At 36.5% G+C, this 27,874-nt stretch overlaps 1 protein-coding gene across 9 annotated transcripts in view; it reads right to left on the bottom strand.

Annotated features, from left to right (window-relative positions):
* LOC131941571 (ATP-binding cassette sub-family C member 4) overlaps nt 1-27,874 on the bottom strand; it is a 66,810-nt gene that overhangs the window by 26,773 nt on the left and 12,163 nt on the right. For 5 of the 9 annotated variants that reach the window (XM_059300873.1, XM_059300877.1, XM_059300878.1 and 2 more), the window contains exons 4-8: nt 24,408-24,519; nt 24,019-24,234; nt 20,003-20,092; nt 19,480-19,643; nt 11,713-11,838 (exon numbers count right to left, since the gene is read on the bottom strand). In XM_059300873.1, coding sequence (XP_059156856.1) covers nt 11,713-11,838; nt 19,480-19,643; nt 20,003-20,092; nt 24,019-24,234; nt 24,408-24,519 — 708 coding nt within the window. Of the gene's footprint in view, nt 1-427; nt 678-1,919; nt 2,170-4,766; nt 5,020-7,495; nt 7,746-11,712; nt 11,839-19,479; nt 19,644-20,002; nt 20,093-24,018; nt 24,235-24,407; nt 24,520-27,874 lie in introns of all 9 variants that reach the window. The other 4 variants (XM_059300875.1, XM_059300874.1, XM_059300876.1 and 1 more) reach the window with 4 other exon arrangements.

The following is a 27,874-nucleotide window of genomic DNA, read 5'->3' as shown; positions in this document are numbered from 1 at the left end:
AGGGATATTAACTGGGTATTACAAAATAACAATCTAGTTTAACAGAGTATTACAATATGACAATCTAGTTTAACTGAGTATTACAATATGACAATCTAGTTTAACTGAGTATTACAATATGACAATCTAGTTAAACTAAGTATAACTGTATAACTATAAAATTAAAACTCTATGGCGATTTCAAGTTTAATAGTATTCAATTCAAACTATCAAGTTTAACAAAGTATTTTAATCAAATTATCAAGTTTAACAATTACTCCAATCAAACCATAAAACTTAACTAAGTATTCCAGTCAAACTATTCCAATAAAACTATCAAGTATAAAAAGTATTCCAATCAAACTATCAAGTTCAAAAATCTATTCAAAAGCAACAACCTAACACAACTCAAACAAACTGAACACAACTATGAAAGAGAGAACGTTACCTCCAACCTTTCAATACTTTTCAGGAGCTCGGCCACAAACTTTGAATTGTTGGCCATACGCAGGACCATGCCCATGTTAATCTGGGCATACATCGGCCAGGCCAAGAAAACATATTTGGCCGTCAGAGGCTGACAAGAGAGAACGGCCGCCGCCACCGACGCAAAAAGTAAAATTCTTCTACCAGAGTAGGACAAGAGAAATAAGTATGTGTCCACCCATCCCTTTTTCCGCTGTAACTCAATCTCTTCCCTGTTGTAAAACATATTTTAACAAATAATTAATGACGTCAACATTGTAACTCAATCTCTTCCCTGTTGTAAAACATATTTTAACAAATAATTAATGATGTCAACATTGGTGAGACAGGCTTCTAATTATATTTAATCACACATTATGTCTACTTAACTGAGAGTCAATTACAATTTTTTTTTTACATTTTTTGTTTTATAAAATAAAATTAATTTCATATTTATTGCTCTAAGTTTTTTTTATAAATAATCTATATTTTTTTAAAAATTGAGTAGAAATATGAAGCAAGCTAAATAAAATATACTTGTGATTTACTATTAAGATTCGAATTACTGAATAGGATTTTTTTTATATTAGTGTTGCAGTAACATCAACTATTTTTGAGGTGAAGGGGGTGGGTTTTGTCTTTAAAATCAGTGCACAGTTTTCCTCCTAATTACTTTTTTAATGCAATCAAGTATTCCCCTACAACCTGCTTCCCACACAGAGATGAAAGTATATGATTCCTCATGAGTTTTCTATTTAAGAACTAGTGCTTGCTGACTGATTATTGACACTCATAAAGCTTAACAGACTGAGAATATAAACTTTGAGAACAAGAGTATAGACTCTTAAAAGCTAATGATAGCTAATGAACTATTCGCAGTTTTGTAATGGATGAGGTCAGTTCAAACCCCTGGGAAGATGAGGCTCAATAGCTGGGGACAGCAACCCATCTAGGAGAGAAAACTGCCTTGTAGTTTGTTCTTGGATAAACAAAGGCTATGGAAGCAAATCCAACAAAAAAAGCAGGCTGAAATTGGAGACAATATCCTATATGGCGCATAACAGGTTGACATATAATACTTAGTTGTGTTGGATGAAATCATGTCCAACTTTACAATTAAGAACAAAGAAGAAGTGACGGCAAAGATGATGGGAAAACAACTAAAATGTCAAAATGACTATGATAATAAAAGGGGAGGTGGCTACTGAAGCTACTTGATGAGAGAACTTAAAATGGTTACTTAATAGTGAGAGGACACTTTCTAATGGTTACTTAATAACAAGATGGCTGCTTAATAATGGCTGATTGATCATAAGAGGGCCGCTTCTGAAAGCTACTTAATTAAATGACTGCTTAATAATGGCCGCTTGATCATGAGATGGCAGCTTCTGAAAGCTACTTAATTAAATGACTGCTTAATAATGGCCGCTTGATCATGAGATGGCAGCTTCTGATGGCTGCCATATGATGTGTACCTGCACTCTCTTTGATGTCACAAAAACATCCACAGCTGCTTTGATCATCTTAGATCCTCGGACAGCCAGGGCAAAGTTCACACAGTACATCATGGGTAGGAGGAGATAGAGGTCCACAGGCCGTACAGGCTTGGATAACTCCACGAAGAAGAACAGTACAGGATACACCCACAAATGTGGCCCAGTTTCATAAAACACAGTGACATTTGAGTAGCAGTAGTGCTGGTAGAGTAGGTGTAGGTATTCTAGTCTGGTGGGGCAATTAATGTGATGTTAACTGAGACATTGGAGTAGCAGTAGTGCTGGTAGAGTAGGTGTAGGTATTCTAGTCTGGTGGGGCAATTAATGTGATGTTAACTGAGACATTGGAGTAGCAGTAGAGTAGGTGTAGGTATTCTAGTCTGGTGGGGGATTAATGTGATGTTAACTGAGATATTTCAAGTAGCAGTAGTGCTGGTAGAGTAGGTGTAGGTATTCTAGTCTGGTGGGGCAATTAATGTGATGTTAACTGAGACATTTAAAGTAGCAGTAGTGCTGGTAGAGTAGGTGTAGGTATTCTAGTCTGGTGGGGCAATTAATGTGATGTTAACTAAAGTAGCAGTAGTGCTGGTAGAGTAGGTGTAGGTATTCTAGTCTGGTGGGCAATTAATGTGATGTTAACTGAGATATTTCAAGTAGCAGTAGTGCTGGTAGAGTAGGTGTAGGTATTCTAGTCTGGTGGGGCAATTAATGTGATGTTAACTGAGACATTTAAAGTAGCAGTAGTGCTGGTAGAGTAGGTGTAGGTATTCTAGTCTGGTGGGGCAATTAATGTGATGTTAACTGAGACATTTAAAGTAGCAGTAGTGCTGGTAGAGTAGGTGTAGGTATTCTAGTCTGGTGGGGGATCAATGTGATGTTAAATGTGACATTTGAGTAGCAGTCGTTAAAGTGCTCACATATAAAATGTGTCTTCATTAAATTTGACAATTTGTAAACTGCAATGGAAATAGTGCATACATTTACAAAATTGCAGCAGGGTTTATTTAAAAAGCGGAAGGAGTCTGTGCAAAGGAACAAATAATTTGTAGTAACGGAATGTAAAATGAAAAGGCATGCATTAAAAGTATGTATATATATATATATTGAAAGGCTCAGATATGTTTTTCAGATATGTTTTTACGGAGGAAACTTCTGGACAATATCCTGGAGCCCCTGACAAAAATTTTAACATCAACTTTACAAGTACGCAGTGATGTCATAGTAAAAATATACCAAAGAAAGCTTCTGAAAACTCCACTAGAAAATATAGTATTCAAATAATGAGCCAACTTATCATGCTCCTGTCTGTATTACAATACGCATGTGTTGAAACGATTTCTATGGCATAAATATTTCTGTCGATACTTGCGTGTCATGATCAATTTCAATAAATAATTGCATGGCTGTTAGAAAAACACACTTAAACAAAACAAAGTAATAGGAGTAACATTTAAGATAGATTCTAGTAAGATCATAAATAACATAGACATACACCAGTAACTCAAGGATTTTGGCCAAGTACAATAGGGACTAGCAAAATCAACATAGACAAGGATAGAGTGTTAAAACTTGTGAAGGGTTACAGAATGACTGAGAAACACCAGTCACGGTATTGTTCTTGTAGCAAAAAACTTTCAGCGTTATCAACAAGCATTAATCAAAACAAGAATATGATGTCTAGTATATTGTTTTTTTTGGTGATGAGTAATTTATATTCCATAAATAGTGTCACACTTTTAGAGCTTTTTACACTTTCTTACCCTCCCCCCCCCCCCCTCACCAGCCCCTCATTAAAGATATTTTCACATTTCTACTTTTTTCCATGCCCACCCTAAGTACTAAGTTTATTCAGTCAAAATTATGAACTTTTTAAATTTAATGAATAAAAAGTCTTATTGAGTTGTTTTATTGTTGGAACATTTTCAAGTAAACTGCCAGCATCTGTTACATTATGTCTTGTTAGCTATTGTTACGTCCCTTGAATTATATATATAATAGTTATGCCCCTTGAATGTTCAGTCTCTTTTCACTGTGATTGTGTGTAATGTGTTTTCAGTGACAGAATTGGTAGTGACACAACATCAAACTGCTTTTCCACCCTAAATCTTACCAAACAGCACAAAATGACCACTGTCAAGCCATACTAACTTCAACAAATGTTTGAGTCAAATATCCAACCATTACAGTTTTGAAAATAAAATTTCAAGCATGACACAAAAAACTGATTTGTATAAAGCAGTAAAAAGAGCTGAATGAACAGAATCAAAACAATAAGTTGAACCTTTTGACATTTATCACCAAACTACAGCTTAATAAATATGGAAAACAAGAATTCAACTCAACAATGGCCATTTGTAACTTTAAACACTACTAAGGCTTTATATTCGTTACTGATAGAGCCCAGGGTTGAAAGATGACAATTTTTTTGTAATTGTGTCATATATTTAAAAGGCAATCAACTCAATTTATAACTGAGGTGTTACACTCACAAACTGCTGTTTGCCAGGAATTTCATAATTTCTAGATAAAAAAACTATAACCAAAATGTAACATCCCATAATTTTCAATAAAAAAATCAAATGCTTGTGCATCAAGAAGAATAAAGATATATTATTAAAATATTGATTATAGAATAGAACTTCAACATGTTTTTTTAAATAAAAATTTTACCGTTAGTTTTTATTAAGGAGCAGTATTAAAAATACTGGATTAAGTTTTTTAACAGTGAAAAAAAATCTAATACTGAAAGACTACAAAAGTAAAGAAAATCTAACACTGAAAGACTATACAAAAAGAAAACAAATGACTTGGCAACACAAAGCTAACCTCCAAACGTTTGGCCACCACCTTCATTTCCGCTATGTACTGCACGGAAAAGGGTATGAAGATAGTGAGTGGAATCTTCATGGCCTGAAACAGGCCAAAGGTCACGAAGGCCAGTTCACTGGTTATGGGCCGGTCGGTCAGCAGCTTGAGGGTGGTGAACGTCACCATCATTGTCACGCTCATGGTCATGAAAAATGGTACAAAAAAGACCCCTTGTAAAAGGCGAGCTCGACGCAGGTGGACCACCTCCTGGCTGAAAATCAAAACAAAGACTAGGGCTTTCCTTGTGAGCTTGCCAAGACTAGATGAAATTTTACAGGGGAGTCTTATATAATGGGGGTGGAGTAGACAACAAATGTGTACGTACACCTGCAGGTCAAGTAAATGTCAACACAACAATAGAATAGCCTGAGATTCTAAAATAAAAGTAAACTAGAGGATGTAGTTTATTTAGAAATATTTTGAGCATGAAATTTTAGAATATTTTAGAACCCAGAGAGAAAAAAAGAAGCTCTACATCTATAAAAGCAAAAGTGTCCAGTTAACTTAGAAACAGATTTTGATATCTATTACTGTAGAAATATTAACTAAATGCTAATCCCTCAAATTTATAAAACATCTTTAAAAATAAGTTACTTTTAATTTAATACTTATATGGTGTAACAATTTATTTTTAAAAATATATTTTGGAGATCAGTTGAAAATATAGTGTTGCTGGATGTTATATAATTGAAGAAAATTAAAATTAGTGTATCATTATTGTTTTATTACCTTACAAAAAGTGAATATCTTATTACAAATAATATAAAAATAATATGGGATTTCTTTAATGCAGAAAATTCACCGTTGTGCATAAAATATAAATATTAAATGGAATAAGTTTAATAAAAAAATAAATACATGCAAAAAAAATATTTAAAACAATTATTTTAAAAGAACTTAAATTTTTAAATTGTGAAAATCAAATGAACTATTAGTGTAGTATATATCAACAGAGTTAATTATTACTTTGTATTACTATGCTCACAGTTAAAAAGTATGTAAGAAGCTGACTATAGCCACCATATTATGACTGGTATATAAAACCTCTAAGCTATGTTACTGCCCACATGTCACAAAAGCTCCATACAGCAACTGGGTGCAGCTCAGACCATAGGCTGAGACAACATATAGTGAACCATACAAAGTGCATCAGACTGTAAACAATGACAACACGTACACAACATGTATAGAAGATTACAAAGTCAAACCCACTCAAATGATATTATGTATAGTCCAGTTTAAGCCTCACTAGTATAAAAGATAAAACAATAGCAGTTAGAGAACTCCAAGTAGTGATTCATAACAACGCCCCTTGCCATATTTTTGTATTAAAGAAAAAAGCAAATAAGCTTAATCGCCAAAAGAAAGAAAATACTATGTGATCACAAGATATTAAACTATTTATTTGAACCCTGTTTTGAAAAAATTAATTACATTTGGTTTTTAAGTTGTTTTTATTTTTTTTTAATTAAAAAGTTGTAAAAAGATAAAGGTGAAATAATTTGTCAGACAAAAGAGCACTGTGCTAGTTAAGTTAACCTAACCTCATGAACCAACAAAGCACTGTGCTATTTAACCTAACCCATGAGCCAACAAAGCAATGTGCTAGTTAACCTAACCTCATGAGCCAACAAAGCACTGTGCTATTTAACCTAACCCATGAGCCAACAAAGCAATGTGCTAGTTAACCTAACCTCATGAGCCAACAAAGCACTGTGCTATTTAACCTAACCTCATTCTGCTCCATGTTGTGAAATGTGTTTTAACAGATTTAAAAAGAAATGGGAACGCAAAGATAAATTAACATCCACATATCATCAGCTGCAGAGTCTAGAATTTCTAAATCAAAACTTGCTTAAATTATCAACACTTTTTGAACAGGATGAGAACTACATGATGGCCCACCAACAAGACTTGAGAGATAAAAAAAAAAGTGAGAGGTTCAAGAACAGCCATGATACGTCTATCAACACGTGCCTAAATGAGATGTAGATACTAAAAATAACCTTTATGTAGATTGATAAGTGATTTGTATTCTTTTCAAAACTAAGCAGCATATATTGGTGAATTTCTTAGTCCAGTCAGGCATTGCAACCAATTTAGGCGCACCGGGTAAACTATAAGTTTTAACCCCTCTCCCATCCCCCTCGATATAATTTGTTGTTTTACTATAAACACAAAAGTTTAATATAGCAGTCTATTTTCTTGAGAGGAATACAGTTCAAAATGAGCTTTTTTTTTAAAAATCCCTAGGACAATGGGAGTTTGTTGATCTAGTCCAGGGGTCTCCAAACTACGGCTCGCGGGCCGGATGCGGCCCTCGAGGTCCTCTCATCCGGCCCGCGGAGATCTTTTTGTCCAAGGAAAAATCGTTTGTTGGTGAAGGCTGAGGAACTTTGCCCAGAAAAATCAAAGACATGCCTGGAAGAAACTGGCCCCCAAACTGAAATTTGATAGTTAATGCGGCCCTCGGACTGAAAAGTTTGGAGACCCCTGATCTAGTCTTTTAAAATCTAGATACATAAACCAATCTACTAAATCATCCAGACTATAGGAGTTTGCCCACTCTAGTAATAAATTAACCTGGGGTACAACTCAACAGATTCGTTTTACACTTGACTGGCTCAGCTAGCCGACCTGTAGCTAAGTTTCTAAGTACAGACTTGGTAATCTGGATGCGCACTGACCTTAAGGCGCTGGAAGACAACCTTCATCTCGGCAATGTGCTGGATGGCAAAAGGCACAAACAGGGTGGTGGACAACCTATTTGCCTGGAACAGGCCAATGGTGATGAATACTCTGTAGGGTGTCATGGAGCCTCCGACCAGGGCTAGGGTCGTAAATGTCGAGTACAAAACCACTTTTGCTGAGATAAAATAGGGGCCCAGGACAAACGCCTGAGTTCGACGAGCCGAGTGGATTTTCTTAATCTCTAGCCTGTGAAGTGGGAATATTATTCTAGTACAGAGTTCCGTTAACACTTTTACAGGCAGTTTTCATTTCATTCTCATGATTCATTTTGAGTGGATGCTCAAAGGTTTAAGAAAAACAACATCAAATACAGGGTTATTTTAAGGAAACAATACTTAAAGTCCATGCTATCAGTTGTTGGCTGTAATGTTAGTGAGTTAAAAAGGTGGAATTAAAAAAAAACTAATTCTAAAATTTTTAGCAAACAGTTTCTTTCCTTTCTCCTCAGCTAATGAATTACTGAAATTAAGATTCATTTTATAATATTTACGCTGGTATTTTTTTTTAATTCGTCGGCAAAGTGCTTTTTTTGCCCACACATGAAATTCATAGACCATTCTACCCAGACAAAAATGAGCAAAAAAAGATATTCCATTGACCCAAAAACCTAGCGAGCAAATAATAATTATACTGGAATAGATCACAGCAAATGGTATCCATGCCAAACTTATTTTTAACAGAAAAAAGAGAAACGTAGACCACAAGGGACCTATACTACAAATTTTAAAAATCTGATAATTAGCAACTAATAAGTGAAGACTAATAAGCATGGGTGCAAACATCCAGTACTTACTTAGTGGGCTTAGATAAGTAGAAACATTTATAAAAGCTATTTGTGTGTATACATAAATAGTTAGGCGAACTAAAGCTGTAGCAAGATAAACAAAAACTTTAAAAAAAAAAACTTGAATTTGTATGCATATATGTCCCAGTTTTCAGATACATTACAGTAACAGAATCTTAGCCTTCAACTGATACATTTGTCAAAGATAACATTTTCACAAAATAATTGTAATGGTACTTGCAACATTTGCAAATAGGCAGTGTCGATTCAATCTTGTCGCCAAATAAGAAGTTGGCTAAACCAACAAACTTCAAAGCAAAATAAAGAGAAAGATATGCCATAATTTTAAACTGCTAAACAAGTTACTATCAGCCATGATTTAAAACAGCTAAACAAACCATCATCAGCCATGATTTAAAACAGCTAAACAAATCATCATCAGCCATGATTTTTAACAGCTAAACAAGTCATCAGCCATGATTTAAAACAGCTAAACAAATCATCATCAGCCATGATTTTTAACAGCTAAACAAGTCATCAGCCATGATTTTAAACTGCTAAACAAGTTATCATCAGCCATGATTTAAAACAGCTAAACAAACCATCATCAGCCATGATTTAAAACAGCTAAACAAGTCATCAGCCATGATTTTAAACTGCTAAACAAATCATCACAAGGCCAGTAAAGCACAGCAAACAACTCAAGCTATACTTAAAGTTTCAGGGGCTCCAGTCAAAACACAACTGATATTGATTAACATACCAGTACTGATAGTTATAGACAGACAGGTACTGATAGTTATAGATAGACAGGCACTGATAGTTATAGACAGACAGGCACTGATGTTTATAGACAGACAGGTACTGATATTTATAAAACAGTGTCCTCCTTTCCATGTTACCAGTTTGACAGCCAACATTCTAAGAATTGTGACATCTTGTGTAATGATTGTTCCTTCAAAGCGAGAATTCCATTTTCTACAGATTAAGCCAGCCAATAATTTGAGTAAATATGTTGTTGTTCCATCCAGTAAAATATAATAAACAGTGACTTGAGTATTTAATACATCATCACAGGGTAATCAGGACAAAACAATTCCATCGAGTGAAGGACTGAGATGAAAATTATTTGTTGAGCAACTTCTGTTTTGCCATTGTAATTTTAATTTGTGTTAAGTGGAGGGAAGAAGTTGTAAATGATAAGAGAGTTTGTTAGGAAAAATTTGAGAGTACCTTATCACTCGGGATATAGCAGGGAACAGAGCCAGTGGTGAACGTTGGACACAGAAGAAAATCAATGATGAAGGTAAAGCCACAACCACCCTCAACCCTACTGCACTTTAATACTTCATTTCTATTCTCATCTTTATTTTTGTTCTAAAATTTTAAATAACTTATATTTTGCGTTTTTAGTTTTAATTCATCTTTAAAGTATTACTATAAAGGAATTAGCATTTTTTAAAGTTTCTGAAACAACTGAAGAAAATCTTCATGAATCTTATCATCATTAAAGTGAAATTTACAATTAAAAATAAACATAACCCCTAACTTCAGAATCAACTTGTCAGTTATACTACAAAGAATACAGATTCACTGAAAATGTTTTGTAACTTCTATTTTACCTACAATTATTTTCTTCTGATTGAAAGTGTTATTTAAAAGGATAAAAGGTTATTTAAGCAGGCACATGCAGTGTAACTAATTACAGAAAACAAGCTGAAGAAACATGCCTGCATACTGTAGTACTTTTTACTTATTGTATGTCTCAAATCATTATCAAAGCCAATCACCATTAAAAGTTTATGGAAATATTTTTGAAGCATAAATGTTCCTTTTTACTAATAAATGTTATTACTGGATAAATTGTTGTTTAAATTAATGTTTAATGGAAGAAGTTTAATATTCTATTGAAATTTAGTAGTACAGAATGCAAGGATAAACAATAATTCTAATTGTGCATCAAATATTGGTTAAATCAGTGTTGTTAGTAAAAATCTTAGCAACAAACAAAAAAATGCACAAAAAATATATACATAACATGCTATTTCTCTTTAATCAGCAACACTAAATATAAGCAATCAACATGTGTAATTTAGCTAGTATGGCAATAAAATTTATAGATGCAATTTTTAACAATAATTTTATCATCGTTAATCTTATCATTTAATTGTTATTTGTAATTGTAATCCTAATTAAAAATCTTAAAAATATAAAAGTAATATCAACATGTTTTTCTAAGTTTTAATTAGATTAAAATTAAGAATGTAGAATTTTTTATTTAAACATTTCAATAAATATTACAAAAGAATAAATGCATGCATGATAACCATATATTTTTAATTTATATTTTTAAAAATATAAAACAATTCTAAATATTTTGTCAAACTTCAAGCCAGTTAAGCTATAAAGTGATATAGACCTCTATTTTTATCTAATATAAGAAATGGCATTTTGAATTTCTTCAAAATTATTTCAGAAACATTTTAATACTATTTTTTTTTTAGATTAAAAAACAGATTTTTGCAATTTTTTTTAAAAACTATTTTAGAAAAAAATAAATGAATGCCTGCCTGCCACTGCAGACACCAGCATAAACTTTAATCAATTTGGAATTTTATGAGAAATAAAAAATTATACTTGTACTTTTTAAACAAACATAACTGACCTTTTAAACAGTAAAGATTTGAGTAAATAGGGAATGAAGCTTTAATTCTTTTAAACAATTTATTAGCGTAAATTTACTATCAAACTGCAATTACTTACTAACAATCTTTAAAATTACTTATAGTTTTAACTTAATATTTTTCAAGGAGATTTCACTTAAACTCCTTGAAGTCTGACAAAAGCAAAATCAAAGAACATATTCCACTGCTGCTTAAAATTAAAAACAAACTGATGCCAGAATGACAAATTTAAACTATCCAAGTAACCTCAAACCAGCAGCACTAATTTGGTGGCATGTTCAATAAAATAAAACCACCAGCCAAATAAGAGCAGCATGTACTGGTGTCTTGGTGTCCAGCAACTCTAGCCTTAGTTAAAGCAACAATGGAGTTTTTGATTTTATTTAGAATTGTAAACTTTATTCCTATCAGTAATACCTACCAATATTATCATGTAATAAACACTGCTAACTTATCATTTTAACAACTTATAGAAATCAATTAAAGCTTATTATTGCATAATTTGTTTGCATAGAATGATTTTTTTAAAATTCAGTATTATTAATATAATTTTCACAAGTTTAGCAAAAAATTAAACTTCAAAAAAACATTAAATGTAAAATATTTAAAATTCAACATCATTTTAACAGAAGTAGTTCAAGGATAAAAAGGAACAGATGAGGAAATGGAGAATGTTGTGACTTACCTGCGAATCTTCTCAACCAGCTCTCCGAAAGGTTTCTCCCAACAGTACATCTTGATGACCCTCATCCCTGAGATGATTTCGTTCATGACCTTGACCCTTTCGTCTGTGTGGATTGCAGTTTTGTGTCTGCACAATACAAAAAAAATTCTGGTTGAACAGCATACAACAATTGACTGATGCATTCAGATTGTGCCAAGTTTCTGTGACTAATGGTTTCTACGGTAGCTGCACCATCTTGAAGTGAACAACTGTATTACTGACGCAACTAGCTAGTTAACCAGGCAATGCAGAGTTGTGTCTAAATGACAACCATCATCTACCAGGTTACAGGTTCAAATACCAGTCATACCAAGGTGTTCTTTCAGGGTTCATTCAGCTGTGTTATGGGACGGCATGGTCAAGTAGCAGAGCGCACAACTGCTTACACACAAGTCACAAGTTCAAAAAATGCACTGGAGACCATGCAGTTCTCTTAGACACCTAACTCACATCAGGGGAAAATTAAGGTGGCTGGGCACAGTGCAGACCACACTATACCTTCAAATGCTGAGGCCAGAGAAACAGGTAAACTCTACTTCATCTACCCCATGGCCCACCAGGTTCAAAAGGGTGTGACCTACTTAGGTCGAGTCATTTTTATTTTGACATTGTATAATTCCTTATATGGAATGATGGTGTAACACCTGGGGTTTTTCCACTGACTTATTAAGGTGTTTGAGACATAGAAATTTTCCATTAAAATCTGATTGAATGATTCTGATCAGATGATTATCCCAACCAATGGCGACATGAGTTGAGGATAACCTCCCCTGTCACAGAAGTCTTTAATTGCACTGCACACTCGCAACACGAGGCAGTTTTTCTTGACCTGGCAGTCTACGAGGCCGTTTTATCTTGATCAGACAGCCGTCCATATTGTCCGGCTTTAGACTCTGACCATTTGAACGTGAGAGTACTTAAGACCTGTGTGTGCCTTGCTTTCTTCAGTTGATTTAGTCTTCTAGTTTAATATTACTTGTCGCTAAGTAAGTCTTGAAGCTACAACAGTGTTGTGTGGCCTGTAGCTGTTCTTTGGACAGTGTAGAAATCTGTGATAGTGTTTTTTTCCTACATCGTGTAAGTTGGGTTTTTGATATTTTATACATTAAATATTTTATCTAGTTTCAACCTTGTGTTTTGCCACTTCTGTGTTCGCTGATTAAAGGTTATATGTAGATTGGATGAGTGTTAATTACAATAGTATCACTAGCTTCCCTAGACATTAAATTCGAGCCCTAGTGGTCGTTGTGTTAAGGTTCATCCACTTAGGCCGTAAGGTATTTGCATATGACCCCGAAAAAAGAATCCGGGAACGTTCTCCTTCTATTTGGCTGATAGATAGGTTAACGTTACAAAGTGGGGGCCCGTCCGGGATTTAATCTGTCGTTCCAGTTGTTGTTTATATCAGTTGAATACTAAGGTTAGTTGGATTTAGTTGTTTTTATATCCAGTGTAGCGCCGTGGTCTTACAACGCGCGCTCAGGCTAGAGTATCTAGGTCAAATAAGCAGACGTGTCACGTCCTACATTTAGAGGTCAAGTACACGGCCCAACGCTGTGTATTAATTTAAAGGATCTAGGCTTGTTGTGATTTGAAAGTTAGTGTTATGGAGTCTTTTTTGGCTAATCCTACTGTTGAAGATGTAGAAAAGTTGAGTAGAAAAGTTTTGGTTAGTGTTGTTAAGGAATTGAAATTGGATTATTCTGTTACGCAGAAGTCAGAGGTGTTGAGAGATAAAGTTGTTGTTCATTTTATTAATGAAGGGGTATTTGATGAAAGTTTGTTGGCTGGTGTGTTACTCCGCGAGGAGAAAGTTGCTTTAGAGAAGGCATTAAAAGAACAGGAGTTAAAGGTTAAAATTGCTTTAGATAGGAGGAGGTTGGAATCAGAATTTGGTCAAGTTAGTGATGTCACTTCTCTGGTAGATCCAAAAAAGTTATCGGTAGGGCAAGTGATTGCCAAATTTGGGAAATTAGTTCCTAAATTTGATGAAACAGATTTGGTCGTTTTCTTTAACTCGTTTGAGAGTTTAGCGAAGACTTGTGAATGGCCCGAAACCTCCATTACTGCTTTATTGAGTTCTGTCCTTACTGGGAAAGCTGCAAAAACATACCAGGCACTCTCTCACGACGTTCAAAATACCTATAGTTTGGTCAAGACTGCCATTTTAAAGGCCTACGCACTGACGCCCGAGGCCTATCGGACAAAATTCCGAACACTCCGCAAGTTACCCACACAATCATATGTGGAATTTCTCTTCGAAAAGGAGAAAATATTCTCAAGGTGGCTACACTCTGAGGAAGTTTCTGAGTTTGAGAAACTCAGGTCACTTATCCTAAGGGAAGAATTCCTATCGTCCCTGCCTGAAGAGATACGACTACACATTCTGGATAACAAGATAACTGACATCCAGAAGGCTGCTGAGTCGGCTGACACATATATGTTGGTGCATAAGAAACCACCAGTGTCAGGAAACCGCCTCAACCCCGTGCTTCCCCTTTTTGGCAGCAATCATCCTGTTGGCCAACATTTGAAGGCATCACAGTCCAGAGAGAAACCAAGATCAACTCTCAATCGTCGAGCGGTATGCCAGTTCTGCAAAAGGCCTGGTCACCATGTCAAGGACTGTTACAAACGTCGTCAATATAACAGAGAGGTGGTGCGTACTTCCGCGCACTATGCTCTATCCCCTCAAGCAGCCAGTTCAACTATGAACTCTAGAATTGTAAAGGACTCTAACCCTAAGTGTCCGCAAGAAGGTAGTCAAGTCTCCACACATTATGTGCAGTCACATTTTGACTGTTCTCGCCACCATCCAGTTTCTTTCGAGTCTACCGATCTCGAGGGATCGAGAAAAGTTGACTTTTCATCTTTTATTGCCGAAGCCATCATTAGCAAACCAGGTGATCCGTTGTCTCAGAAGAATATCACCGTTCTAAGAGACACAGGAGCGTCACAATCACTCCTTTTGAAAAGTTCAATGGACATTTCACCAGAGACGAACACCGGAAGGATTTCCATTATCCAGGGAGTAGGGACGAAATCTACTGTCGTCCCTCTACACAAGTTCGCCCTGAAACATCATCTCGTCGAAGGTGAAATCATTTTAGGTGTGATAGATAGTATTCCAGTCCCAGGAGTACACCTACTTCTAGGGAATGACCTTGCGGGAAGCAAAGTATACCCCTGTACGGTTTCAGACCCTTTGTCAACAGTTCCAGATAATGATTATGAACTGTATCCTGCATGTGCGGTGACAAGAAGCCAGACCAAACAATTGGCTGACACAACGTCTGAACCACACCCGCCATCATCGTCAAGAAATTCGACTCCCAAATTGGAGTCTATGCTTCCAGAAAACACAAGTCTGGGCTTACCCCTGAGGATATCTCAGGAAGACATCATTAAAGCTCAAGAAGTCGACGCGGAACTCAAGGCAACGGTCGAAAAATCTCTATCATCTGACGATGGAGAATATTTCTCCGAGAATGGCCTCTTCTTTCGTCGCGCTATACCAGTGAATGCCTCACCAGCCGAACCATGGTTGAGTAAAAACCAGCTGTGGATCCCTCCACCTTATCGGCATGAAATACTTAAGCTGGCACATGACCATCCAATGTCAGCGCACCCAGGTGTCACTAAAACGACGGCGAAGATCAAAGAACTGTTCTTTTGGCCCAAAATGAGAAAAGATGTGTCGCGTTACTGTAGAAGTTGCACGAACTGTCAGTTGGCCGGAAAGCCAAACCAGACAATTCCTAAGGCCCCTTTGAGTCCGATTCCTGTATTAGAAGAACCTTTTTCTAAAATCGTCATGGACTGTGTAGGTCCCTTGCCTAAAACCAAGGCGGGCAACGAGTACCTACTTACCTTTATGTGTTCAAGTACCCGTTTTCCCGAGGCGATTCCCTTACGGAACATTAAGGCAAAGACTGTAGTCAGAGCCATGACCCGGTTCTTCACTACCTTTGGATTACCTAGAATCGTCCAAACAGATCAAGGCAGCAACTTCACCAGTCACCATTTTCAGGAAGCGCTAGCCAAGCTAGGCGTTACCCACATCACCAGCTCAGCCTACCACCCTCAGTCTCAAGGCGTACTTGAGAGGTTCCACCAAACCCTCAAAACCATGCTAAGGTCATTCGCTAACAGTAACACCCAATGGGATGAGTCTGTTCCTTGGATTATTTTCGCCGCGAGGGACTGTGTCCAGGACTCTTTAGGCTACTCGCCTTTTCAACTTGTGTTTGGACATTCTGTCCGTGGCCCCCTGAAGCTGATACACGAACGTTGGACAGGTACCAGTGATCATCCAGTGGAAAACTTCGACGATTTTCACGTTCGACTGAAAGCCGTGTGCGAAATGGCTCACAAGAACTTAAGAAAGGCCCAAGTGAGAATGAAAGGACTGTATGATAAGAGTTCTTGTAAACGAACATTCAATCCAGGCGACAAAGTTCTTGTGCTAGTACCTAATCTGAACAATGCGTTATCCTTGAGATATTGTGGACCCTTTACTGTGCATTCAAAATTAAGTGATTTGAACTATGTTGTCAATACGCCCGACAGAAGAAAGAAACAGACAGTGTATCATGTCAACTCACTGAAAAAGTATTATGATAATTGTAACAATTTTCAATCCACAGCTAAAATTACTTTACCTGTATGTTCAAATGTTTCTGATGATGTGATACATGATAAATTGAAACCCCCAAAATTGGTAAATTCTTCCTTTTTAGATAATTTGAATGTCCACCTTATGCATTTGTCCACAGAGGAAAGCCATAGGTTGTCTCAATTGTTTGAGACATTTCCCTCTATTTTTGGGGATGTCCCCAAAGAAGCGAAAGTACCACCTCATGATGTAGACGTTGGTGACGCAAAACCCATTAAACAACACCCCTATAGAGTTAATCCGGAAAAAGCTGCTTTGATAAAAGATGAAATTGATTATATGCTCAAGAATGATATCATTGAGCCCAGTTTCAGCAACTGGAGTTCCCCATGTCTCCTAGTACCGAAAGACGGTGGATCTTTCAGGTTTGTGACCGACTTTAGGAAGGTGAATGCGCTCACCAAAGCTGATTCCTATCCATTACCTCGGATAGAGGACGTTATTGATAAAGTTGGTCAGGCTAAAATAATTTCCAAAATTGATTTACTTTCAGGATACTGGCAAATCCCCTTATCTGACCGTGCAAAAGAAATATCTGCTTTTGTAACCCCTAATGGTTTTTATAGATACAAACGTATGCCCTTTGGTATGCGAAATGCTGGTCAAACTTTCCAGAGGGTCATTAACTCTGTCATTGCTGACATAGACCAATGTGAGGCCTACATAGATGATATAGTTGTATTTTCTAATACTTTTGAAGAACATATTGTTCAATTGACTAACCTTTTTAGAAAATTGTCTGAAGTTAATTTTACTGTAAACTTATATAAAAGTGATTTCTGTAAAGCTTCAATTACCTATTTGGGTTATCAAGTGGGAACGAACCAAGTTCGGCCCATTGAAGCTAAAGTAGATGCTATTGTAAAGTGCCACCACCCAAAAATTGTAAAGAGATCAAAAAGTTCCTTGGGATGGCTGGTTACTATAGGCGGTTCTGTCAAAACTTTTCAGCTATTGCTGAACCTCTTACTGCATTATTGAAAAAGGGTGTTGAATTTGAATGGTCCAATAAATGTCAAGAAGCTTTTTTAACCATTAAGTCATTTTTATCAAATGCTCCTGTTATGGCTGCACCAAATTTCAGCCAGCCCTTTAAACTTGCCATTGATGCTAGCAACTTAGCCATTGGCTCAGTCCTATTTCAAGAAGACAACATGGGAATTGACCATCCCATTGCCTTTTTTTCCAGGAAGTTAAATGAGAACCAAAAGAATTATTCTACTATTGAAAAAGAAGCTTTAGCTTTGGTTTTATCATTACAACATTTTGAAGTCTATGTCTCTTCTTCAACCAATCCAGTCAGAGTGTTTTCTGACCATGATCCCCTGAAATTTACCTCTAAGTTAGGACAGACAAATCAAAGAATATTGAGATGGTGCTTATATTTCCAAAATTTTAATCTGGAAATTTCACACATTAAGGGTAGTAATAATGTTGTGGCTGATTGTTTGTCAAGGATGTAAAATCTTGTTACACACATTGATCATGTGACATGCTTTGTGGTTCATTAGGACCATAAACAGGTTTTGTTTGAGTGTCACTCATATGAAAATGAGTGGTGTGAGTTTTGAATTTTTTTCAAAATCCCATCCTGTTGAATATTTTGTTTATTTTCAGGTGAACCTTAATTAAAGGTGGTTTTTGATTATATGTAATCTTTTATAATAAAATGTCTCATATGACTCAATTGATATTGTAGCTAGTCATTGAAATAAAGGTCTTACCCTGGCGGGTTTACCACTTTTAATATCCTCATGGAAATATTGTAATACCCTTTTTTGAGGGATTTTGATGTATAATTACTTTTTGAAGGGTTACTCCCCTTTCACCAATTGTAAAAGTTGGAGTTACTTCCCTTTTATGTTCAGGGATATTTTCATCTGGTATTATGATTTTGATTGCCTACATTTGTAAAACATTTTTGTTATTTCATTGCCAGATTGGTTCCTTATGTATTTTTTTGTGGAACCTATCTGTCACTTCCAAAAAGGGAGGGGATGTGACCTACTTAGGTCGAGTCATTTTTATTTTGACATTGTATAATTCCTTATATGGAATGATGGTGTAACACCTGGGGTTTTTCCACTGACTTATTAAGGTGTTTGAGACATAGAAATTTTCCATTAAAATCTGATTGAATGATTCTGATCAGATGATTATCCCAACCAATGGCGACATGAGTTGAGGATAACCTCCCCTGTCACAGAAGTCTTTAATTGCACTGCACACTCGCAACACGAGGCAGTTTTTCTTGACCTGGCAGTCTACGAGGCCGTTTTATCTTGATCAGACAGCCGTCCATATTGTCCGGCTTTAGACTCTGACCATTTGAACGTGAGAGTACTTAAGACCTGTGTGTGCCTTGCTTTCTTCAGTTGATTTAGTCTTCTAGTTTAATATTACTTGTCGCTAAGTAAGTCTTGAAGCTACAACAGTGTTGTGTGGCCTGTAGCTGTTCTTTGGACAGTGTAGAAATCTGTGATAGTGTTTTTTTCCTACATCGTGTAAGTTGGGTTTTTGATATTTTATACATTAAATATTTTATCTAGTTTCAACCTTGTGTTTTGCCACTTCTGTGTTCGCTGATTAAAGGTTATATGTAGATTGGATGAGTGTTAATTACAATAGTATCACTAGCTTCCCTAGACATTAAATTCGAGCCCTAGTGGTCGTTGTGTTAAGGTTCATCCACTTAGGCCGTAAGGTATTTGCATATGACCCCGAAAAAAGAATCCGGGAACGTTCTCCTTCTATTTGGCTGATAGATAGGTTAACGTTACAAGGGGTAACCTCCCCCAGCTGTAATAGGACACCCAGCACTGGTGTTGGTGGTTGAAGATGTCTGATTAGTCCATTTTTATGCATCATTTTTGCTAATAGTTTTAAATTTTAACTTATGAATAGCTAATTTCTATAAATTCAATTTATAAAAAATGAAATTTATTTCTTTGTTTTGAAAAATACATTGTGTTAGAACGATAAATATTAATAAATTAATGTTTTATATTTCTTTTTTCCACAGGTGCCCTCCCTTGATAAAAAAAAAATCAAACCTCAGTTTAGAGAAGAGCTTCCCCATGAAGCCTTGCACCGGGATAAGTAGGAGCAGGACAAAAAATCCTGCCAGGACAGAGGGCCCCAGCTCATGCCAGAGTATGACTAGAACAGCGATGGCCTGAAGGGGGCCGACCCACAGGAAGTGGAGAAACACAACAGCCTGATGGACAAGAGAGATGGCAGATCATTAAACACCTGTTCTCACACACAGGGCAACATATTATGCATTAAACAAACAAAAAATTAATTTGTAAAAAAAAATGTATCTGATATTGAGATTACTAAAACAAAAATTAGATTTTTTTAAAAACCAAGCTTACAATGCTAATTTTCATAAATCCACATCTTTTTTTTTTAAATTGTAAAAGTTAATTGAATCTGGTAGCGCATATATGTACTTGGATTCTTGGATTTTATTTAACCATAGCATTAATGTTATGTGAGTATTTCAAACACATGACACTATGTTGCTGGCCTAGAGAAGGTAAAGCAGATAGGACTTAATAAAAGGGAGCTCACTTGATCAAACCTATTGACATCGTTGGACATCAGGTTGACAATCTGGCCAGTGGTTGTCTCCCCCATTGCTTTGTTGCTGAGTTTTAGACACTGGAACAAATTGTTACAATAGCAGATCAAAGCATGTTTTAATCAAAGAAAAGTGTTACAAAATGGGATCATGTTACAAAATGAGATCGAAGTTATGTTTTAATCACAAAAAAATACATTTTTTAACAAATGACCAGAAACATGTGCAATGGAAAACGATTTTCAGGGTCCATAGCCAAATCCCAAAAGAAAATTCAAGGGTTTTTCAAGGTTTTCAAGGTGATTTTGGGGGGAATTTCAAGGTAAAAACTACCACTAACAGGCATTACAATGAGGGTGATGTATGTTTTTTGCACACACAATTTTTAACATAATGTTGGTGTGATTACAAAATTATCTAAGTCAGGAGATTGTCTGAGTCCAGCATAATCCCTTTTGCAATCAGTATCTTTGGTGTCAAATGACACTCCTCCAACTTCTATTTTCAGAAAAACCTCTTTCAACACTGGTTTGACCATGTGACAGAAGCAATAGATCTCTAACAATTTTCCAAATGTTCACATAAGAAATTTTGCTACCAAGCTGTTCTATGAAAAAAATGTCCAGCCTATCATGTTCTCTATTAGATTTAGATAGACAACTATTTAGAGTACATGTATCTATGAATGTTGAAAATTGAAACATAACTTGGTCACACTTGATAGTGAACAGGCTTTATTTTCCAACAATTGCAATAGAGGCAGGCTAAATTTCTCACTAATAACTAAAGTAAAGGAGGTTTTAACAAAAAATTTGATGAAAACTGTATTAATGGTGTCTTAATATCAGATTTGAACAAAAAATTTGAAGATCACTTATTTTATTTTTAAGAGACTGTAATAGAGAGTCAGCAACAAACCCAACTTCAATTGAATGACTTGTCAAGTGATAATCAGAATCAGTGACATTAAATGACAGTATGTCGCTAGTTGTTTTTAAGGTATCTAATTTACTTTCCTTCACAAATGCCTGAGAATTCCAAATGTCAAGTGATGTAGGTCATTATACATAAAAGTAAGCATTGGTTTGTCTGTCTGATAGTCCTTAAAAAAGGGCTCTAGTTGCCTACATTTAGAAACAAAAAAAAACTAGCTTTGCTTGTAGAAATTTATCCTGCTCAATGGCAGTTTTTACTATTTAAAATGGCTTATTTTTAGGTTGAGTATTCTCTCCTTTGCTAATGTTGTCCAAGTATTTTGAGCGACATTAGAGTTTTCTAGCCAGCAATGTATGCAAAAGTGAAGAGGAAATATAGAAGATCCAGTTGCTTGTGGAATCTCCCCTCCTAGCTGGAGTGGCTTCAAAAAATTAGTCCATGTTTTTAGCCTCCATAACTGCTTTAGCAGCTCCATGAACATTGTGTAATCCACAGATTCCAACATTAAGGAGCATTGAAACATTCTGCTTATCATGAAATTGACATAAGCAGGGCTGCCTACCCTAAAAAGATTTTTTTCAGTAACAAGAGAATAGATTTTCCGTAATAATTGGATACTGTCTGTAACTTTCAGTAGTTGGACACATTTTTTTTATACAACGTAAATAAGACCAATTTTATTTTATCCCATATTCTCAGCGTAATGATGGTAATGGGCTACGTGTCATAGCGTAGATAGATAAGAGACTAATAAGGACGGTGTAAACTTGACGGTAGATGATTCGGTTCGAGAGTATTTGTGGCACGAGTAAGGCGTGAGCGTGACGCAAAAATGTTACCGATGACGTAGGACGCAGGAGTGAAGACAGTTGGGGGTTAGCCATAGTTGGAAAAGGACCTGTTGTATATTTTTGTAGTATAATTCTAGCTCGTTTAGTATTACTAATACGATATCAACAACTTTGATCATAAAATAGAATTAACTTTATTATCAAATACTAATACTATTAGTATTTGATAATAAAGTTAATTCTATTTTATGATCAAAGTTGTTGATATCGTTAACTTAGTGTCGTCGGAAAATACGAGTGTTCCCGCCCTCAGTTGGAGTGTTAGTTATACTAGTCTTCACATAGATTCATATAGCAACGCATGCATTTCCCCCCATCACACTACGTTACCGTACTCGTACAACTTTTTATTTTAAAGAAATTGACTAATTTTTAAAAAAAAACGCCGCGAAATTCAGCGTGTAGGGCCACAAGGGAAAATCTCAAATAGGGATTGTTCTTGCTATGATAGGCCTACAGTCCTACACTGCCATCTAAACCAATGTGAACTCAGTGACCCCTCGACAGTGTCAGGATTTTTTCCCCGCTCACAACAAAACGTGAGAGGCCGATCGCAGGGGTGACGATGTTTAGAATTAGCATATTTCTTGAATTTTTTTTTTTTTAAATCTAGATTTTATCTAGGTAATATTTAGAACAGATGGTTTTTTTTTTTTTGAAAATACGACCCGTGATTGATCTAGTTTCGTAAAAACGCGTCTTCTCGCACATCTCAAAAAACAGAACACAATACCTCGATAAATAAAGTCTCGCTAATTAGTATTTAGCCACAATTTCGCAGCTTCGGTTCACCCTTTCGCGTTTTACCAACACCCAGATAATTTTAACATAAATATTATATAATAAATTTTATTATTTAAACCTGAGGCTTGTTTTCTTAAAGAAAAAAAAGTAGATCTAGATGTAGGTTTAATTTTAATCGAGATAATTTCCATGCGCAACCAGATTTTCAATTATTTAGATTCTAGGCCACCGATCTTTTTTTTTTTACGGACATCACCAATGATCACGAGGTACTACAGACCACTCGCGGGGTCAATAAAGTTCACAAAATAGCAAAAGACTGCCGACTTCCAAGATATTGGCGGGAAGGGATGGGGGAGGGGGGGGGGGGAGCGATTGTTACAGAAGATACTTGAAACCATAGAACTGGATACCACAAGAAAAAAAAATGACGCCAATTCGATTCTGATGTTTACTGTAGGCATGATTCCGTAATATGGGCGTAGGCGTCAAAATCGAAAAATTACGGACAAAACCGTACAAGTAGGCAACACTGAATCTAGTGACACGGTCTAAAACGGAGATACCCGAAAAAGATGCTAAATTTAGCCCTCCGCTATCGTTTACGTTAGGCCTACGATCTAGAATCTAGGAGCATATGCAAAACTGGTGAGGTTAAAGGTCCCGCCGCGCAGCACAGCGGAGGAGAGGGTAGGAAATAGTATTATAGTAGGCTTTACTAAGTTTACGCAGACTCATCAACGATAAAAAAAAAAGCCAGAAAAATACATTTTAGGTCCATCGGAATGGAATTAAAAAGAAATTCGATTTATGCACGGTTTTCAAGGTTTACCTATAAAATTCAAGGGTTTTTGCTCATTTTTGGGGAAATTCAAGGGTTTTTCAATGCCTTGAGATGTTTTTTGGAATTCAAGGGTTTTTCAAGGATTCAAGGTCCGCTACGGACCCTGGATTTTTTTAAAAATCCGTCATTTGAGGGTATAAGCAAAAAATGACCACATATACATTGCACCATAATAAAACACTTTCCATATAATATGACAAAATGAAAATGTATTCATTCTAATTCGTTTGTATTTGCGCATCTTCTGTTTGCTTAATTTTCAATAGAGTATTTTTCCAATTACACATTTTACTGCGATTCATTTTAATCACTAGAAATTGTTACAAAGATGAGTTAATCACTACGATAAAATTTGAAAATTATTTTAAAAATGTGTTTAACTAAATAAAAATTTATAAGGAATGTTGCTCATATACCAGATCAAGTTGGAAATTTTAATTTACTAAGATGAAGATAATATGCAAAATTGCAATTCATAATTTCATTACCAAGAAATAAATAAACAATTGAATGACTATAGATATAGACTAGGTTTTGAGTAGGGTCCAGGATTTAGATAGCGGCCCTACCAAAAAGACTGACAAACATCCTATAAAGGTTTCAACCAGTACAAAATCATACAACTACCAACCTTTTTATACATGAGGGAACAACAAGCTATTCTCATGCGCATGCCAATCCTTTGCACACAGAAGAAATAGGGGTGGTGTGTTATGGCTAGCACTATAGCACACATGGACACACCAAAGGCATACAGCCATGCCTCGGACTTTGTCACCGTGGAGTCTGGTGTGAAGTATCGGATGAGACCACCCAACAAGATGGGCTGGAAAACTTTGGTTGCCTCCTGTTCAAGGGAAGAAAATAGTATTATTGTTGCCATATCTTGAGTACATCTCTCTTACATACAGTTCTTGGATCATAAACTAGTTCCCCACCCCAGCAATTATAACCCCCCCCCCCCCACACACACACACACACATACATACACACATACACACTCACCCATTATGTACTCACCTCAAACAAAACCACAAACCCCACCAACATGTACTGAACACCAAATGTGTGCAACAATGCTCTAAGCAGACTTGGGTTTTTTCCATCTTTCTTTAACTGTTTATTCCACTCACTGAAATAGATATTTAACAAAAATACAGTTTTACAAAAATATAACATGACATTTCGTTTCAAACTGCTCAGTGCTGTTGTAAAGCTATGTAAGACATATTTTAAAATTGTTTTTTTTTACAAATATTAAATTATCTGGCAATCATTTTTTGTGTAAAAAAAAGAAGTTAGTTGAGTCTTAAGACAATTAACAGTGGGTTTGATGTTTCAAAATCATCTTCCCTTTCATAGAAGATAATCTTTATACAAGATGTGACAGCAACCCAATACGGGAGTACAATCATCATGATAAGGGACAGGTATTATCTTTATACTAGGAAAGATAGAAATGGAAGCAGTTTTTGAAAAAATTGAAAAAAGAGGATGGCGCAAGTCATAAGAATGGATTTAGATGATACCACAGGAATGGCGATAAACTGGATGCCTCAAGGAAAAAAGAAAACAGAAGGCTAAGGGAGACTTCAAAGCAGCTGGCAGAGGCAGGACTGTCTGTGTGGACTGCCAGAAAAATTACTGGAGACCAACAAAAGTGGAGGGAGCTTTCTGTGGCGGCCCCATGTGTCTTTGGAAAAGAAATGAAAAGATGATTGTTTGTATTTTTCTGATCACTGAAATGATAGTGTAGTCAGTACTATCTCCAGGCAAATAAAGTTCTCTGTGTTTCAGGTCAGGGAAGGTTCCCATCAGGGCTAAGTGGACTGATGGACATACTACTACATCAAGCACCATTGAACCAAACTTGTGACCTTATGTTTGGTAACAGTGGACTCACTCATACAACACCACTGACTGTAACCAGCCACCTGTGGGATATTTTACTTACGTCCCCATATGTCACCACACAAAGTTTACAAGCATCAGGTGCTAACAGATCAATAACCACCTGGTTAGTATGCTAATGTGATGCTGCTGTGTTAACCCATTTATTAGTCATTGTTATGGTCCAGTGAGCAGAGTGACTTGGCTCCACTATGGCATGGTGGTGAGTTATGACTTACAGACCAAGGGAACATGATGTCAAGTATACTTACTGACCAGGGGAACATGAGGTCAAGATGACTTACAGACCAAGGAACATGAGGTCAAGATGACTTACTGACCAAGGGGACATGAGGTCAAGATGACTTACAGACCAAGGAACATGAGGTCAAGATGACTTACTAACCAAGGGGACATGAAGTCAAGATGACTTACAGACCAAGGAACATGATGTCAAGATGACTTACTGACCAGGGGAACATGAGGTCAAGATGACTTACTGACCAAGGAACATGAGGCCAAGATGACTTACTGACCAAGGGAACATGAGGCCAAGATGACTTACTGACCAAGGGAACATGAGGTCAAGATGACTTACTGACCAAGGGAACATGAGGTCAAGATGACTTACTGACCAAGGAACATGAGGTCAAGATGACTTACTGACCAAGGAACATGAGGTCAAGATGACTTACTGACCAAGGAACATGAGGTCAAGATGACATACTGACAAAGGGAACATGAGGTCAAGATGACTTACTGACCAAGGAACATGAGGTCAAGATGACTTACTGACCAAGGAACATGAGGCCAAGATGACTTACTGACCAAGGGAACATGAGGTCAAGATGAATTACTGACCAAGGGAAAATGAGGTCAAGATGACTTACTGACCAAGGGAACATGAGGTCAAGATGACTTACTGACCAAGGGAACATGATGTCAAGATGACTTACTGACCAAGGAACATGATGTCAAGTTGACTTTCTGACCAGGGGAACATGAGGTCAAGATGACTTACTGACCAAGGGAACATGAGGTAAAGAAGACTTACAGACCAAGGAACATGAGGTCAAGATGACATACTGACAGTGACATGACTTATTGACGTGACCATGTGTTGGAGCAACACTGACATAATTAAACCAGTGTTTATATAAGCCCATAGTGGATGGAGATAAGGCACATGTGTATAGTGTAACTAATTGGTTTGTACACAATACATGTATAGACCAGACCATGGGTTTTACACAATACATGTACAGATCAGACATGGGTTGTACACAATACATGTACAGATCAGACATGGGTTGTACACAATACATGTATAGACCAGACCATGGGTTTTACACAATACATGTACAGATCAGACATGGGTTGTACACAATACATGTACAGATCAGACATGGGTTGTACACAATACATGTATAGACCAGACCATGGGTTTTACACAATACATGTATAGACCAGACCATGGGTTTTACACAATACATGTACATATCAGACCATGGGATGTACACAATACATGTACAGATCACACAAAGGGTGTACACAATACATGTATAGACCAGACATGGGTTGTACACAATACATGTACAGATCAGACACGTGTTGTACACAATACATGTATAGACCAGACCATGAGCTGTACACAATACATGTACAGATCAGACCATGGGCTGTACACAAAACATGTACAGATCAGATACGTGTTGTGCATAATACATGTACAGATCACACATAGGTTGTACACAATACATGTACAGATCAAACAAACATGAGACTGACAATGGGATAAAAAAAAACGTAAGGAGATGAACTCATTGAGGCTCCAGTATTTATGCTCTGGTGGTAATCATAGGGGAAAAATATTTAAATACTGATGGCTAAAGCTTAGCATTGCCATTGTGTTACAATGTGGAACACAATCAATGAATTATAAATAGAACTAAACAGCATGGTCGTGTATGTTGAAAGCAGCTAGTGTTGTGAGTTATGCCCACACGTCAGCGCTAACCAACTTGTGGGACACGGGCTTACAATTAAATATGACATATAATTAAATATGATAGTAATTAAGGCAAGGAAAAAACGTAATCGTTGGCTTTCATGAACTCTATGCACCCACCCCACCCCAACTCCAATTCAACAGGAACTCTATTCACTCTATCTTCCCGCCCCATTTTAAATCTCATTTGCCATCGTCATAACATTAACATCGTTTGAATTGTAAACCAATTACACGTGTGACGTCAAACCGTCGTCTGCCAAGCACCAACAGGTGTACATAGACAAAAAAAAACCTGTTTTAAAAACCAGGTCTCCCCCACCCCACCCATCAACTCCACACACAGCCGAGGTAGGACGTTATGCAACAAGGCAACACATAACATTTCCAATGGCAAGAGATTCAAGCGTCTGGTTATTGAACCACGGCAAGCGTTAAGGTATTTTTTTACACAGCGGGTCGTTGTGGCTGCTTTAGTTTTTAAAACCAGAATAGTCAGAATCAACCCACAGTCGGAACAATCAACCCCAGGTCGGAACCACAGCGAGGGTTGAAGGAATTACACAGCGGGTCGTTGTGGCTGTTTTAG

This window comes from Physella acuta, unplaced genomic scaffold (assembly GCF_028476545.2).
Source record: "Physella acuta isolate Inbredline_101_S28 unplaced genomic scaffold, ASM2847654v3 ptg000366l, whole genome shotgun sequence".
NCBI lineage: Eukaryota > Metazoa > Mollusca > Gastropoda > Physidae > Physella > Physella acuta.
Note: the sequence above shows the minus strand (reverse complement) of the source record. Positions and strands in the feature narration are given on the sequence as shown.